The sequence below is a fragment of the Balaenoptera acutorostrata genome, chromosome 4, assembly GCF_949987535.1.
Source record: "Balaenoptera acutorostrata chromosome 4, mBalAcu1.1, whole genome shotgun sequence".
Classification (NCBI taxonomy): Eukaryota; Metazoa; Chordata; class Mammalia; order Artiodactyla; family Balaenopteridae; genus Balaenoptera; species Balaenoptera acutorostrata.
In genome coordinates this window covers 146,464,523-146,482,326 of record NC_080067.1, presented here as the reverse complement: position 1 = coordinate 146,482,326, position 17,804 = coordinate 146,464,523, and the positions used below count along the sequence as shown (strand labels likewise).

The following is a 17,804-nucleotide window of genomic DNA, read 5'->3' as shown; positions in this document are numbered from 1 at the left end:
GAATGAATGTATCATGATTGTGATGATGACAAGATTGGCCGATTGGCTCAAATATTACAATGGTTAGAAATTATTAAATAGAAACTATTTCCATCTTTAAAAACAAAGGACAAAGCAAACAAACTAACTCTCTATTCCTCTGAGAACTAGCTGGAAAATTTAACAGCTTCTTTTCCTCTCGGTCAAGGTGACTTCTCATACTTCGGTTACGATAGCTACTTTTGGTTTCAGGTAGCATCTGGAGCCAGTTTCTGATGTTCTTGGATTACTACTGCTTCTTTATTCATGATGCTTATCCTGTGCAATCAGGAGATGCCACTGCAGGAAGCTACTTAAATCAATTTAAAGCTTCGAATCTGCAACCTAATGCAGCCTGGCCCCGCCAGCAGCAAGGGAGGTGTCCGCCCCTTCTGATCTCCTCACTGAGACGCTGGGACCCCAGCCTTAAACGTCTGCACCTCACCGACCCCCCACTCCTCCGCCATGATGAATGCAGGGGAGGTTCTCCGGTTGGAAATGGCCATTGCTTGCCACCAACTTATTGGTTCTCTGAACAGCCAGTTATACGAAGCAGTTTGAGGATTTTAATTTTAGGACCCACTCATCACATACCTCACGCTCCCCTGGGGGGTGTGTGCTTAAAGGGAGAGAAGAGAGTGGAGTGAGAGACAGGGCTCCCACCCGAAGGACCAGCCGGTCTCTGCTCAGGTCACGTCCCCTGCAAAGACTGGCCTTGTTCTCAGCTGTCGTGTGCACGTGTCATGCACACACACACACATGCACACACACGGGCACACACGCACACGGCTTGAGTTCCCCTGGCCTTCACCCTTCTAGAGATGGCCCTGCTCCTTCCCACCCCCGCCCCCCAGCCTCCCCGCCTTCCCTCCAGTGTGTACTTTCTGGCTTCCACTCCACACCTAGCCCTGTTTTCGGAGCTGGGGATACAACGGCTGACAGGACCCACGAAGACCCCGCTTGGAAGGAGCTTATGTTCCTGGGGGGGAGACAGACACTTATCAAGTAAACAAAGAGTATTGTTTCAGATCACGGTCACCACTGGGAAGGGAAGTAAACCAGGAAGGGGATAAAGTCTGGCAGGAGGTACTTAGGAGAAGACGGTCAGGGGAGTCCTTTCAGAGGCAGTGAGACGTGAGCTGAGACCTCAGTGGTGGACGGGCAGGTAGACCCGGGCAGAGACCCTGAGGAACAGAGGTCCACGCGGAGGGAAGAGCAGAGATAGAGGCCAGCAGACAGCAGTGAGCTTGACATCCACAGCACAGGAAGAGTCTCCTTCCCTCCAAGCTCTGTTGGAAAGGTGCAGACTTTCAAACACTCCCCCAGAATTTAAAGTCAGAAAGACCCCAGGGCCATGAAGCAACATCTCCACGTATTCACGCAGCTCTAGGTAGACCTTAACATTTGAATGGGCTCATTCTGACTCCCTCCTAGAAAACCAAACCTTTCTGATGTGCATTTGCAATTCTGTCTTCTTAAGGACCTGCCTGTAACTTCAGTCTGTGCTTTGTAGATATCCCTCAGACACAGAAAGTGATGGCGGGACTTGTTCTGAGGGTCCCGAGGTTGGAACCCTGAGCCCGTTTGCCTTTCCCAACCGTCTCACCCCCTCCTGCACGGGGCACAGGTGCCCGAGCTTTCCTCCCACCTTGCCACGTGCTCTGGCTGGTTTACCGTGGCCGCAGCTCTATGGAGATTTGCTCTTTCGTTCTCACTACACTCTCTCTGACTTCTGAGCCCACTGGCGGCTCGCTGCTTTCCTAGGTGGACATATTGGGGTTCAGCTCTCATTGTTGGGGAGCCTACAGGGGGTGGAAGTGAGGGGAAGACCTGGGCCTGTGACAGAGGGGCAGGACGGCCACCTGTGTCCTGCTGAGTGACCAGAAGGCAGCTCTGGATTCCAGTGCGTGGATGACCAGCAGAGAGGCTCACCACCATGAAGGAAAGTCCACCGCATCTCCAGAAGGGCCCTGTCAAAACACAAATGTAGTACACTTGTTTGTTCAACCCATCTCTACTGAGCCTCTTCCCTGTAAAAATACCGTGCCAGGTGTTACCTGAAGACATGAAAGTGTTAATATGTTAAACCAACACTTCCCACAGTCTCCTTGTTTATCAGAATAGCACGTAGTGTCACAGACAGCAGACAAAGTGTCTGCAAGACAGGTCATTGAGGAGGTCCAAGAAACGAGGCAAAACTCAGCTTATGGAAGACAGACACCCCCTCCCACACACACGAACACACACTCACAGACAGCCCGGTGAGATGTCACCGCAAGCCAGAAGCGACCTGAAGGTCCTGGAAATATACAAAGGGTAAAAAATAGACAGCAAGGACCAGCATCTCTCAGTGTGGTCCTGTGTGGATACAGCGCCAAGGTCTCAAGCATCCTAGTCCCAGACTAGGAAGCAACAAGCCAGAATTCAAGTGATGCAGTCAACACCCTCATGTTAAAATCCCTTCTTTGCCTTCCCACTGCTTTCAGGGTAAAGACCCACAAGACTCTGAGAGGCCAGCCCCACTTTCCCCACCAGTTATGACCCCCGCTGCTCTCCAGGCCCCAACTCTCTGGCCTCCTAACTTCCACCAACATAGATTTCCTCTGCCTGGCGTCATCTCGCTCCAGGTGAACAAGTCCTTCTGTGGGATGAGTCGAGATGAGCAGGGTTATTGACACGGGGCTGCTAGCCTCACGGCTGAGCAGGTTGAAGCCCCCAGCCAGGGCTCCTCCTTGGGGGTCCTCAGTGTGTGGGTCCCTGAGAGTGTCACATGACCCTCATGGACCCTTCCCCACTGGGGGCTCCAAATGCCCCAACATGTTCCCAGCTGGCCTACCTTCTGAGCAGATTTTCCAATCCTGCTTTTTATCCAGAACTACTTTCTTTCAGAAGAATCATGAGCACAGCAAACTCAAAGCCCCACTTTATACCTCAGTGTAGTTTTTAAAGTTCACCAGCGAGTAGGGTCCCAATAACGATGAGCCCTTAAAAATGCATGAAGCCTCCCAAGTACAAGCCAAGAATGGTAATAGAATCCACTGATGCGGACCTCTGATAACCATCTCACATTACTTATTTAGAGTTTTTCCTGGATGCCGTTTGGGAGTGAAGATTCATTTACCAAGAAGGGTTCATTTACAAGTTTTCGTTACTGCTATGACATTAATATTAAACTGGAAAAGTATTAGATGTGGTCGGCCTCGGGTGTGCGCGGACTACACGCTCCCCTTTGTAGCTAGCTCTTTGATGCCGTAGTGTCCTTTCAAGTCTGTGTAGTTTTTATTGAAATTGCTGGAAGTCGAGGTAAAGTATCCTTGGCTTCTTACTTTTGCATCAATATCCAGCTCCATCCAAGCATAGATATCAAACCTTGTTAGAAGTTGATGAAAGTTCCTTTTTTGTGTGTCCCCAGAGGAGACTGAAGCCCACAGGGACCCTGCTTCACTTTCATTCTGCACAAATTTTTTGTGAAAGCGTACACGTGTTCTCACATTTGCTGACTACAAAGAATTGCCCAGCAGGGAGAAAAAGGATATTGCAATGTGCCTTGGAATTTCAGGCTCCCAAAACTGCATTCATTTGTCCCTTATTCATCCCCAAATTCCAAGCACCTCCAAGTTCAGAGGTGCTTGACCAGTTTTCCCAGGTGAGATGGTTCAGAGCATAAGAAAGACTCTTTCAGGATTACAGGTTTTCATTCGAAATTATCAGGCCCGTTTCCCTTGACTAAAGGAAAGAGCTAAAGCTCAAAGGGTCACAGAACTACTTGAGGCAGAGGCAGGATTTCAAGGCAAAGCTCAGCTCTCTCTCACTCACACCCTGCCCGTTGCTCTGAGCCCCCCAGCCTAGTCAGGTCAGGTCGGACACAGGCCATCTAACTCCTGTTCCATCGGATGCATCCTTTACATTCCTCCACAAAGAACTAAGGAGGTAATTCCTTGTGGATTAGGAGAGGCAGAGGAGCACCATTCCCTATTCTGATTGAATCTGATGTTTTTCAAGTAAGAGTAAAGTGAAATCAGGATCTGCGTGGAATTAGGAACTTGGACCATGTAAGCTAGGATTTCGCAACAGCGGCGCACAACATCTGGGGTTGGGTGATGCGCTGTGGTGGAGGCCGCCCTGGGCATCATAGGACGTTGCCACGTGCCACCTGGAGGGCAAAATCACCCTCAGCTGAGAACCGCTGTTCTCGACTGTAGGCTTTCTTTCCCCGGGGTGCACGTGGCCAGAGGCGGGAACCGTTGTCTGAGCCACATTCACGGACTGCACGTCCATTACGGAGTTTCTGAACTGATCCGTTCTTGTTCGGAGTCGGGATTGATTTTGCCATTCTTCTTCCAAAGCTAAAATGCGTTCAAATGTTGCATGTGAGTCTGAATAGATTGAGAAGGTTCAGGAAGTTTTGCTTTCCTGATAGGAAGGCAGGGGCGTGTCTTCTGGTTTTCAGCTAAAAAGAGGCGGGTTTAACACAGCAGTTTTCCCACAGTCTGGCAGAGCAGGGCTCGGAGGCCCCCTGGGTGGAGGACGGCAAGCTTTGTCCTCGTATCTTCTGATGGATGTGGGATCGCCAGGGGAATCCATGCTAGTTCAAGGCCGGAGGGCTGGAGTTGTCATGGCACCAGTAAGCAAAGTGTTTAGGGACTGAGAGAGAGATAGATGCTGACTTATTTGGTGTGAACTTTCGGGGATATTAGTGGCACCAAAGGTCCCCAGAGGGCAGTGACAGGAGGATGAGAAATGGCCCATTAATGTCAAATAATAAGGCGTAACATGGAAATAATGGCTAAATCGCCTCTCATCCTTCAAGGAGGGAGTCAGAGCAGCGCCTGGGCACCTCTGGCAGCCGGGGGTGAAGGATGCAGTTTGTGAGCTGCGGGCTGATGAGACGGGGTCGGGGGGATGCCCGGGGAGCGCGAGGCCCGGGGCGGGTGGACTGCCGAGGCCAGGCGAGGAGAGAGGGCTAGCTCGTAGTCTACAGTCTACGTCCCTTCCCACAGGGCTCGCTCCCCAGTCCTCTCAGCCATCATCCTGTGACTCAGTGACCTTGGCTCTTCTCTCTGTGTGGCTCTGTGTCTCTCACTTTCATCCCTTCTGGTCCTGTGTCTTCATGATTTCCCTCTGCTTCCCTCTGGGTATGTGCTTCTCTGACCCCCTCTGTTTCTCTCTCTCCTCTCTGTTTTCTCTCTCCCCCCATCTCTCTGTTTCCCTCTCTGTCTCTCTCTCTCCCCCATCTCTCTGTTTGTCTTTCTCTGTCTCTGTCTCCCTCTCTGTCTCGGTCTCTCTCTCTCCCCCATCTCTCCATTTGTCTCTCTCTGTCTCTGTCTCTGTATTAGGGTCCTGTGGCCTCTATACCAAATGACCACAAACTAGGTGGTTTAAAACAACAGACACATAGTCTCTCTTCTGGGAGGACAGAAGTCCAAGATCATCGTGTCAGTGAGGTTGTGCCGCCTCCAGGAATTCTAGAGAAGAGTCCCTTCCTTCTCCCTTCCAGCTTCTGGTGGCTCCAGGTGTTCCTTGGCTCGTGACTCCATCACTCCAACCTCTGCCTCATCTTCACATGGCCGTCTCCCTTCTTTATGTCTCAAATCTCCCTCTGCTTTTTTTTTTTTTTAATGAGGACACATGTCATTGGATTTAGGGCTCACCTTAAATTCAGGTGATCTCATCTCAAGGTCCTTTACTTAATGACATCGACAAAAACCCCTTCTCCAAATCAGGTCACATTCACAGACTCCAAGGGTTGGGATATGGACCTATCTTTTGGGGGGACACTACTCAACCCACAAAAGACAGACACTAAGGTAAAAGAAGAGTTCCCGATTTATTCCCCTGTCAGATCTCCAACCCCATAACTTCAGACCCTCTGGAAAGGGAGATGTCTGACGGTAAACCTTTCACCTGCATTATCTAATTAAATCCTCATTATAACCCTCTGTGGTCGATTCTGCACTTGTTCCCATTTTATGAGTAAGGAAACTGAGCCCAGACTTATACCTGTCAGATTAAATGCAGGCAATGTCGTCCAGACTTCCACTCTTAATCACCACCGTTAGAAGTGTTGTTTAGTTTCTCCCATGTGAAACGGGCAGATGGAGGGCCGGGAGGTTAAGAAAAGCAGGTGCGTAGGTGTCTAGATTGTCATGATAGTTTCCCATTTTATTTCTCTCTGTCTGGAGTCATAAGCGCATGGTTGTCTCGGCATGTATAGACGTCTGCAGAACATAAAAATGGACGGACGCTTAGAGAATCCAGTTTCCTAACTGGTACTGGGGCTAGCAAAAGAGGTGGGGTTTTAATGGCCGTAAAGTGCCTTTAATAAATAGCGCTCCCCATCGATCACTCTGGTGCTTTCTTCTGCGTCAGCGCATGAACTATTAAGAGAGCTCATTTACGGCATTCACACAGTTGAAAGGGCTACTTGGGGTGCTAATCAGAAAACACACACTGTCAAAAGGAGCTAATTAGAGCATCACACAACTTAATCAAGCTTTGGCTGAAAAACTGGATCTCTCGGAGATACTGACTATTCAGAGATGCTTAGCAGGCCTGCAATAAGCAAACACAGAAGCCCTTGTATATAAGGATGTGGTGCTGAGATATTTTCATTATTAAGGATTTCCAATGCTCACCAGTCTTTTCCAGCTACCTTGATCACTACGTCTAAAGTGGCAACGCCTGCAGGCAGGGGGCAGGTATCATGGGTTTGTCTTTTGATTTCAGACACATTCGTTCCATCCAATCTAGCACCTGGGCATCCCGCAGTCCAGCTGGGACCAAAGGTGCTATTGCTTTTTAGGGGTTTAATAAGCCCTGTTTGTTCAAGGGGGAGTTGCTGGGATGGAGACCTATTCGTGAATCTGTGACAAAGCATTACAAATATGCCAAGCGCTCAAGATTTAGTTGGGTGTCAGAAACAGCATAAGGCACTCTTGACCTACATTTTAAAAGAACCCTGGAGGTAAATGCCTTCCACATTTTCTCAAGTACTTGAACAAAATGATTTTTAAGATAATATTAGTTATGTAAATAAATAAAAGAGCCAATTAATCCAATTTGTTTACTGGACTCTTGGAATAAAGACAGATAATCACTTTTAGGAAATTGGATATATAAAACTCCACAAATTTCAAAATTGGTCCATTAGGGCCTGTTGATTCACATGCAAAAAAATATTCTTCATGCTACAAAAGAATTGTTCCAGTTTTTGTTTTTAATGACAGCTCTATTAATGCTTTCATGATATTTGTTTGCAAATAATTTAACCCCCAATAGAGAAGGTTAAAGAATACATCCACTACCACAAAGGAAGACAAAGAATTTTCAATACCATCATAAAAGGCATTAGGGATATAAGGTTTCATTTTTTAAAGTTAAATACTTTTATTTTTCGGGACTAAAGTTAATACACATAGCAATATATACCTTCAGCATTAGAATCTATAATGGTAAACTTCATGCCACCATTTTTTCTAAGCTAAAGTCCAGATACATCAAGTTACAAAACTCATTTCACAAGAATGCGAAATTACATCATTTCTTTCTCTAAGAGCGTCGTGGCCAGTTTATCATCAAGGAATTTATTATTGGGCTTTCCTTTGATCCAGTTCACTGTATGAAGCCAACGTTGAATCAGAGTACCTTTGATTTCAGTGAGCCAAAACCAAGGTATTGTTTTAGTGGAACACAGGCTAAAAAACATTAATGAGAACATATAATTAGTCACCATCACTTCTTGGGATAAAGACATCCTGAGAAAGCCAGTGGGAAAATGCTAAGTGGATTCTTGCATCATAAATACCAAGTAACATGACAATGTAATGCAAGGTCTCAGAAATCAACATGGTAAATCTCCCAAAAATAAGGTCATCATTTCGCTTATTGGGGGGTTGGGGGGACTCTTAAGAAAAGTCAAAGCATTTTGAAAATTCTTATGCTCATTTAAACTGTGCAAAATGCATTTTCCAGTAATTTTTCAGCCTGTCTTGCTTTTGCTTCTAGTTCTCCTATACCATTGAGTAGTCTCTCCCTTCTCTTTAAATGGTTATTCTCTTTCAGTGAGTAAACTTGAATTTCGAAGGTTCTGGGGTCTAAGTCACTGTCTAATTGCACACAGCTTCACTGCTTTGTTAGCACAACAGCAAGCTAATGGCAGCCCTGCCTGGCACAGGAGGTTCCAAGATCCCGCCAAGGGGCTGGCTGAGGAAGACATGATCAGCAATAAAGAAAGCAGGGAATATTTCGAAGCAAGAGAAACAAGAATTGCCAGTTATCTTAGATTCAGAAAGTTAAGGAATGAGTTATGCCTTAGATACGTTATTAAGAATAAAATGCTCACTAACAATCTCCTCTGGGGTGTCCCCAACCACATGAAACTCAGCATGTCTGAAACCAAACCCATGATCTTTTTCTACCAAAATATGATTTTTCTCCTGGGCAGTTTTGTACAATGAATGAATAGTCCTGCTGTCCACCCAGTTTCCTGAGCTTGAAACCTGGAAGGGAGTCATCGCTGACCCCTCCCTCCCACCTGTCCCACCTGCTATCAGTGCTGGGGCCATCTCCTTGGGCTTGTTCCACATCTCACAATTTCATGCCCTTTCACTTCCCATTGATGCTCGGGCCATCATCATGGCTCCCTCACCTGCACATCCTCTCACCTGGTCCCTCGGCTCCAGGACTGCTCACCCCCAGCCCGTTTTCTAATCAGAGCTGCTCACCGGGTCTGCCATGAGGGAGTTAAGGTGAGCCTTAGATGGCCAGCCTCTCAGTCCCCAACGTGGCCAGGAAGAGCCCACTGCATTCATCCCAGTGTGTTGCACAAATACCCCTTGTCTGCATGTGTCTCGAAGCGAGAAGAGGTGGAAGCACTAGGCTACACAGTGAGCAGTGTCTATTCCGAAACTGCTGGAAGGTCAGATCTGGGCTTCAGTCCAACTCAAACCTGGGCGATGTAGTTTGCAAAGTGCGTCTATTGACTGGGCTCTTATTGTGTTCATGCATTTAGGGGACCCACGAGATGTATCGAACACTTGAACCAGGGTCATAATGATGGGAACAAAAGGGAGTCAAGAGATATTTTGCAAGTAGAATTAACCTGGAGAAGGAGGTGTCAGTGAGGGCTCTGAGATTTCAAGCATCAATTTCTGGGAAGATGAGGATGACATATAAAAAGATTGGGCACAAAAGAGAAAGTGGCATTTGGGGATGAGTTTGGGAGTAGGGACTGGCCTTCATAAACTGGATTTGTAGACTGTGGCTTTTAAAATTCGTGATTTGCATTTCTCTAATGATTAGTGATGTTGAGCATCCTTTCATGTGTTTGTTGGCAATCTGTATATCTTCTTTGGAGAAATGCCTATTTGGTCTTCTGCCCATTTTTCGATAGGGTTGTTTGTTTTTTGATATTGAGCTGCATGAGCTGCTTGTATATTTTGGAGATTAATCCTTTGTCAGTTACATCATTTGCAAATATTTTCTCCCATTCTGAGGGTTGTCTTTTCGTCTTGTTTATGGTTTCCTTTGCTGTGCAAAGGCTTTTAAGTTTCATTAGGTCCCATTTGTTTATTTTTGTTTTTATTTCCATTTCTCTAGGAGGTGGGTCAAAAAGGATCTTGCTGTGATTTATGTCATAGAGTATTCTGCCTATGTTTTCCTCTAAGAGTTTTATAGTGTCTGGCCTTACATTTAGGTCTTTAATCATTTTGAGTTTATTTTTGTGTATGGTGTTGGGGAGTGTTCTAATTTCATTCTTTTACATGTAGCTGTCCAGAACCACTTATTGAAGAGGCTGTCTTTTCTCCATTGTATACTCTTGCCTCCTTTATCAAAGATAAGGTAACCATATGTGTGTGGGTTTATCTCTGGGCTTTCTATACTGTTCCATTGTTCTATATTTCTGTTTTTGTGCCAGTACCATACTGTCTAGATTACTGTAGCTTTGTAGTATAGTCTGAATGAGGTATCACCTCACACCAGTCAGAATGGCCATCATCAAAAAATCTACAAACAATAAATACTGGAGAGGGTGTGGAGAAAAGGGGACCCTCTTGCACTCTTTGTGGGAATTTAAATTGATACAGCCACTATGGAGAACAATATGGAGGTTCCTTAAAAAACTAAAAATAGAATTACCATATGACCCAGCAATCCCACTGCTGGGCATATACCCTGAGAAAACCATAATTCAAAAAGAGTCATGTACCACAGTGTTCCCTGCAAAACTATTTACAATAACCAGGACATGGAACAACCTAAGTGTCCATCGACAGATGAATGGATAAAGAAGATGTGGCACATATATACAATGGAATATTACTCAGCCATAAAAAGAAATGAAATTGAGTTATTTGTAGTGAGGTGGATGGACCTAGAGTCTGTCATACAGAGTGAAGTAAGTCAGAAAGTGAAAAACAAATACTGTATGCTAACACATATATATGAAATCTAAAAAATAAAAAAAATAGGTACTAACAAACCTAGGGGCAGGACAGGAATAAAGATGCAGACATAGAGAATGGACTTGAGGACATGGGGAGGGGGAAGGGTGAGCTGGGACGAAGTGAGAGAGTGGCATGGACATATATACACTACCAAATGTAAAATAGATAGCTAGTGGGAAGCAGCTGCATAGCACAGGGAGATCAGCTAGGTGCTTTGTGACCACCTAGAGGGCTGAGGTAGGGAGGGTGGGAGGGAGACGCAAGAGGGCGGGGATATGGGGATATATGTATACACATAGCTGATTCACTTTGTTATACAGCATAAACTAATACAACATTGTAAAGCAATTATACTCCAATAAAGATGTTAAAAAAATAAATAAATACAAAATATAAAATAAAATTCGTGATGGACAGTCATGTGGAAATATCTAGCAAAGCATCTGAAATTCAAGTCTAGGACTCAGGAAAGAGAGCAAAATGGAAAAGATGGATATGAGCTATTCATAACGAGATGAGGTGAGTGCTGAGCCTCCAAGAGAGGGCTGAGCACAGGGCACTGGGAAAACCCTGTCTTAGAGGGTGGATGGAGGACAGGGTCCAGGAAAGGAGAGTAACAAGTCACAGTCAGAGATGTAGGAAGAGCTCTAGGAGAGCAAAGTGCTGTGGAAGCTGAGAGTTTCAAAAACAAAAAGATCAACAGCACAAAATGTTGTAGGTGGTACAAGTAGGGTGAGGACCAAGAAGAAACCATAGAACATGACAATTAGAGGTCACAATTGAACTTCAAAAGAACAATTGCTGTAGTTGATGGTGATGGCAGCTGTGCCAGTTCAGGTTTTCCAAGACGCAGATGCCAAGACAGATTAGACATGCAAGGGATTTAGTGGTGGGGATGGGGAGTGGGGGGATTCTTGTAAAGAATAAAGATAAAAAGAGGGAGCAGTATTGCTGAACTCAGGTTCAGCCGCTCATTGCTCAAGAATCCAACACCGAGAAACAGATGTTGGGTAAAAGGAGAGACAGCTTTACTGAGGAAGCTGGCAATCCTGGGGAGAAGGTGGACTCGTGTCCCAGAGAACCAACTCCCCATTCTCAGGCTTTGCTCAGAAATTTTATAGGGAAAAGAAAAAGGGGCTACGTGCTGAGGAGAGGGTTGTGGGGGGCATGATCAGCTCGCAGACATTCTTCTTGTTGGTTGGTGGTGAGGTAATTGGGAGTCAACATCATCAACCTTCTGGTTCCAACCGGTCTGGGATTTCCTGCTGGTGGGCAGCATGCAGTTAACTCCTTCCACCTGGTGGGGTTTCAGTATCTACACAACAGCTCGAAGGATGTGTCTCAGAATGTTCTCTATAGCCCTTGAGGAGGAACTAAAGATCCTTGACTTTGTTTAATGACTAAACTATTGTTATTTTGCCTTCCTTGACTATTGTCCTTTGTGTCTGCATCTTCTTATTTCTCTGATTAAATTTATTCTTTGGAACTTGGGGAGGGCCTAGTAGGCTAAAGTTTTTCTGCAAACAAGAAGCAGGTGGAGGGCATGGCTGGTGTCTGTTCCAGGAAGTCCCCACAGGGTCCTGCTCCGTTACAGCAGAAGCGGGCAAGGAGGGCCCACAGACCAAGACACAGGTGTGAATCCTGTGGCAGGAGGAAGGGACAGAAGGGGCGGGCAGGAAGACCCTCGGCTGTAGTGCACTGCTGAGGACACTGCAGCCGGGCGATGGGGAAGCCCTGAGCAAACCCCTCGTTGAGAAATCCCACATCAGGTGGGGTCTGTCATCAGGGGAACCTGTTGTGTCAGGCAGTGCTGGGAGCAGCCCAGAGGACAGGTGGCCTCTGCGTCGGGGCGGGGAGGGGTGTAGCTGGATTCTGTCCACTAACCCCTCTCCCCGCAGTGGGTTCTCTTGAAGAGGGTGCATTTCCCTGGCATCATAGAAGCCAAATGAGTGATCCTGAGAAGGAAGTAGAAACCCTGATACTCGGTCTAAGCTGTTCCTCTTTGTCTACACGGCACTGACCGAAACAGAAGAGACGCAAGCAGTTTAGCAGGCAGGCAAAGCCTGGTAAGGCTTCCACCAAAAGCAATCACAGAAACCGGTAACTAAGTGGCGGCCAAGGTCACACAGTTCCGTGGAAGTGCCGAGACTCCATCATTCTTTGCTCTGCGTCCCTGTCTCCCTCCTCAAGCCCTGCGCTCTCCCGACCACTGCCCACTGCATCCAGGGTTCAGCCCATCACCGCTGATACCCTGCGTGCGCGGTTGCCTCTGGTGTTTCCCGTGGTGGGGTTTCCAAGGATCTTGTTACCTCTATTTCTCTGGTGCAAGTATGACATTTAAGAGCTTAAGTGAACAAGCCGCAGGAAAGCCAGCTCTCCCTGCGCCTGGTGGAGGAGGCCTGGGATGATACCTTTGCAGGGGCTCTGACCAGGGGTCTCGGGAAACGTGCCCAGGCGTGGGGACATTCCCACCTATAATACCCCGAGTGGCCCATCGCGTGGGCACAGGGCCAGCCAGCACCTGCTGACCAAGTGAAGAGCCCACCTAACCCTCTGTGTTTCCTTCCAGGTGACCTCATCCACTTGCCTCCGTACCTTCGAATGGACTTCTTGTTGAATCGAAGTGGTCCAGGCGCCAGCAGGGACCCGAGTTTAGGGCAGGCATGCTTGGAGCCCCAGAAAAGTCGGACCCTGAAACGCCCCCCGGTCCTCGAGCCCATCCCCATGGAGGCTGCCTCCTCCACGGCCTCCACGAGGGACGGACAGCAGTGGCAGCAGGGGGCCGTGGCCACATTACCTCAGCGGGAGGGGGTGGAGCTGGGACAGGCGGCCAAGATGAGCAGCTCCCAGGAATCCCTGCTGGACTCTCGGGGCCACTTGAAAGGCAGCAATCCCTACACCAAGTCCTACACCCTGGTATAACCAATGGCATGACTGGACAGCGGTTGTAAATACGGTTTAAAAAATTCAATCAAAGCTACCTTTTTTTTACAGAATTCCAATATTTATAATGAAAGAAAATTGCCAAAATATATTAAAAAAAAGAGAGAGAGAGAAAATACTGAAAAAAACCACAGACAGTGCAAAGACTCTCCTGCTTTTTTTCTGTCTGAGTGTGAGCTCCATCTGCCTGGGCATCTGATTTTTTGGGAAAGAAGTCCAGTTTTATGATCTTCACGGGCTATTGCATTTTTACTGATTTTCTACAATGTGCATGGGGAACTCATTCAACCTTCTGACTGGAAGTTCTATCACACAAGATTCAAGAAAGAAAACAGGAAAAAAAAATTACCTTCTTTGTGAATTTAAAAGGAACCTTGATTTGGGGGCTGGGGGTAATGTTAGTCATGTTTGCACACCTTTCTTTCCCATTAGAAATTGGGTCCTTGATTTGACCTCCTTCTGTTGTTACTTAGGATGAGTGCCGTCAGTGAAGGGGTGGGGGGAATCAATTTGGTTTTCTTTTTTGTTTATTTTTTAATTTAATGAGACACTCTTTGCATTTTGTCTAAGTGAAATAAAAAAGAAAAGGTGGTCTGCCTTTATTTCGATGTCTACTTCTCTTGTCTCCTATTGATCGCTGGGTCCTCCTTCCTAGGGATGCTTGTGTTTGCAAACACCAGGGCTGAATCAAGACCCCAATTTAATAAACCAGCGAGGATTCCGAGAGTCTGACCTCCCCAGGATAGAGGGGAGGGACACAGAAGATGAAGCAGGTCTGAGTTTTAATGAGGGGCTGGCCAGGTATTCTAAGCCCCTTCATATGCTCTGCTCTTTGCCTCCCAGCTACACCTGGCCCTCTAGCTGGACCAGGGGTCAGAAAACTATGACCCACGGGACAAATCCAGCCCACTGCTGTATTTATCTATAAAGTTTTATTGGAACACAGCCATGCACACCATGTGCATTTAGTCCATGGCTGTTTCATGCCATGATGGCAGAGTTGAGTAGTTACAACAGAGATGGTATGGCCAGCAAAGCTGGAACTATTCACCATCTGGCTCTTTCCAGAAGACGTTTGCAGACCCCTACTCTAGAGTCCCACCGTCAGCCCCAGCTCACTGGAGGCAGGAAGGCTGGACCAGGAGAAGTCTGTGCATCCTGTCCTCAGGACCTGTCCTGCCACCACCATAACCAGTATCTAAATGTGCAGTAGACCATCGTAGTGTCTGTTCCTCTGACTCACTCCTCTGCACCCAGAGAAAACGAGTCAAGAGTAAGTGATGTTCCTCTGAAATCTTTCTTTTCCTTCCTCTCAGTTTAAGTTATTTTCCATGTGGCTCATCCTAACAGAGCACTTATTCTTAAATAATATGAATTGTGTTCTCCTTCCCGTGACCCTTACATAGTACACCTTAGAAAGACCCCCCAACTCCCCATTCCAGCCTCTCTTAGGTCTCATGTCAGAGGTTTAGCGTTGACCAGAAAACTTGGTCGAATGCCTGTAGCTGCTCAGTTGCCAAGGTAGCAGACTGTACAAATACGTCCACTCCCTTAATACTCTCTACAGGCTCCCCTTTAAGCCACCAGCCTAGGCTGGTGCCAGCCATTGCCATCTGGGAACGTGTTCAGAAATTTTCCTGTTCTGCCTCCTTCTGTCCTTCTGTCCCTCCCTCTTTCCTTCCTTCTTACCTTCCTTCGCTCCTTCCCTTCTTCCCTCCATCTTTCCCATCATTCCTTCCTTCCATTTACTTTCCAGGCAAGCCCATTTGCCTACGTAGATTCAGTGATACCGAGCGTCTGCAGAGCAGATCCAGGACCACATCAGGACCGCCTGCTGGCCCTGACATTAGGTGACTTCCTGGATGCGAAATGTTTGTTTCTTGCCGTGGATTCAGACTTTAACCCGTGTTGACAGCTTATTATTCGCATCCTCACAGACTCTCACAGACTGTTTTTTTTTTTAATGCAAAGAAATGAAATGCTACTTTCTGGTAGAAAATAAAATTAAAGCTCTATTGTTCATCAGCCTAAAACTTACTATATTCCCCAAACTTAGAAGTTTACGTTTTTAAAAAATTTTTATCTCAAGATGTGCAAAAATAAAAAATTCCACATCATGTCTGCCTCTGGAATGGATTGCTTTCAATAATACTGCCTTGGAAATGCTCATTAAAATGAGTTCAACACATAAGCACTGTATCAAAAAGTTCACCCTACCCCCTCAGGTAGGGGCCTGGTGTTAATATCTACAAAGAGACCCAGATTAAAGGGGTCTCTGTGGATTAAAAAGTCCATTATTGAGAGGAGTGATCATTTTCCTCTGGACCTCTGCCCATCTCTAATCTGATTTATAATGCCTTGCAAAGGTCACCTTACTAGCCTAAGTCTGCAACCAGATTGATGTATCTTGAAGTGGCAAAGCTCAGATAAATTCTTTACCCTCTGGCCAAAAACTCTAGGGTCAATGGACAGTCGCTATTGGGTCAACAGACTGAATTTCCTCTGAAGCATCCACCTGGACCAGGAATCCGAGGACTGGTTCATTATAGTCACCTATTCTGCAGAGGTTTAAAGAGAGCTCACAGTATGTCCACATTCAGATGGCATCTTCGTCCAAAGAATGTGACTCAGAGAATATCATCAGCTCTTGGAAGGTCACCTGGGAAGATTAAGTGTCAACAATTTAATATCCAAGGGTCTTGAGCTCCACATTTCTTTTCCACCCATTGGCCCAAAATGACCTGTCAAACAGAGGCAGAGGGTTCATCTTCTCATTGAAGCCCTCCCTGAATACCCTATGTAACGCCACATTCTGCCCCTCTCCTGGCGTTCCTGCGCCCCTATACCTTCTGTGCTCGCTATCCATATCCTTATCATCTTCTAACTGCCTGCATAATTTACTTATTTATCATGGCTACTGCTCATTATCTGTCTTCTCTCACTGGAATGTCGGCTCCATGAGGGCAGAACTCTTTGTCCTGCCCATTGCATCCCCAGTTCTTAGAACAGGAGAAGCTGGCCCATAGTAGGCATCTTATAAAATATTTGTTCAGTTGGAAACAAATGGGTGGGGTTTCCTAAGCTCAGGGTTCCTCAGCTGTAACACAAACCCCCTGAGTGTGCAAGGTCCACCTGGCTGCTCTGCATCACACATGGGCCTGGGGGCGCAGGGGGGCCGATGGGAACGTGGCACTCATGCCGACTGCTGGGCCATGAGTAGCATCATGCTGAGTCTCTGCCAGCATCCATGGAACCCTGGAGGTCAACCCATTACCCTTCGAGTACGGTACAAATCTGAGCCCCTCTATTGCTCTTGACAGTAATTAGACCTGTGCAGCACCAGCCCCTCCTCCACTCTCTGGCAGGACTAGTTACAGCTTAGACTTCTGGCTGTGATCTACTTACTCACAGATTTTTACAGTTTGATGGGAATTTTTTTTCTTTCCTCTTCTCAATCTCTCACTTTCCAGAAAGAACGAGAAAAAACTTGGGAAAAGTCACTTTGAGCACATGGCAAGGGGTACCTGTTTCATCTCCCAAGACAAGCTTGGCAAAGCCAGAAAGCTCTTTGTGTCCCAGAAACTTCAAACCAGCTGTAGGGAGAAAAGGCAATGTTTATCCTTTCTGGCATCGTGCCTCCCCAGAGAGGCTGTGCTCTGCCTCAAAGAGATAGCCCTTCCTCAGAGAAAAAAACAACTGGGATGTACATTCATGTTTGTGTCTGGGGAAGATACTGAGAAGGGTCCTCAAGGATAGCAGGGCCTGGGGCCGGACCACCACCTGGGTGGGTACCGGGTCTACCCAGGCATCACGATCAGAGGGAAGGTGGCATTTCCAACTGTGCTGTGTTCTGCTCTCAAAGAGTTAATTCAGCTTTTGCCTCAATCGCTCACCTTCTGAGGTTTCCTTAAGGGCTCAGTGCCTCCCTAAATAGAGGGGACCTCCTCTTGCCACGCTCTGGAGAAATACTTTAGCAGTCTATTTAAAAGACGCTTCCTGTTTCTAGATATGAAATTACAAGTGTCTCATAAGGTTGTGACTTCTGAGCTAGGGAAGTGATGGTGCTGGGTGCTGACCCTGCATCCAGCCCCCAGGTAGGTGGAAAATGAGGATCCTTGCCCTGAACAAGAGTACAATTCTCTGTGCAACCACTGTGCCCACACTCGGCACCACACACATCAGACACACCCATACACCATGCCAACAACCTCCAACATCTGTCTCCCCATCCAGTGTGAGAGGTTGCTCTGCCATTGCCCAGGAAGGTGACCTGATGACAGTCTCAAGAGATGCACTCTGCTGGGGCAATGCCAAGGACAAGCCAAGTAAAGATGCATACATTTGAACTGATTGTATTTCAAGGAACTGTTAGCCCAATGCTGTACCTATTCTTCTGAT

The 17,804-nt window shown here is 46.9% G+C and overlaps 1 protein-coding gene across 1 annotated transcript in view; it reads left to right on the top strand.

Moving 5' to 3' along the window:
* The window catches only part of DSCAM (DS cell adhesion molecule), a 742,440-nt gene extending 728,438 nt beyond the window's left edge, over positions 1-14,002 (top strand). The window contains 1 exon segment of the mRNA XM_057544948.1: positions 13,033-14,002. Coding sequence (XP_057400931.1) covers positions 13,033-13,385 — 353 coding nt within the window. The 3' untranslated portion in view covers positions 13,386-14,002.
* The last annotated feature ends 3,802 nt before the right edge of the window (positions 14,003-17,804 follow it).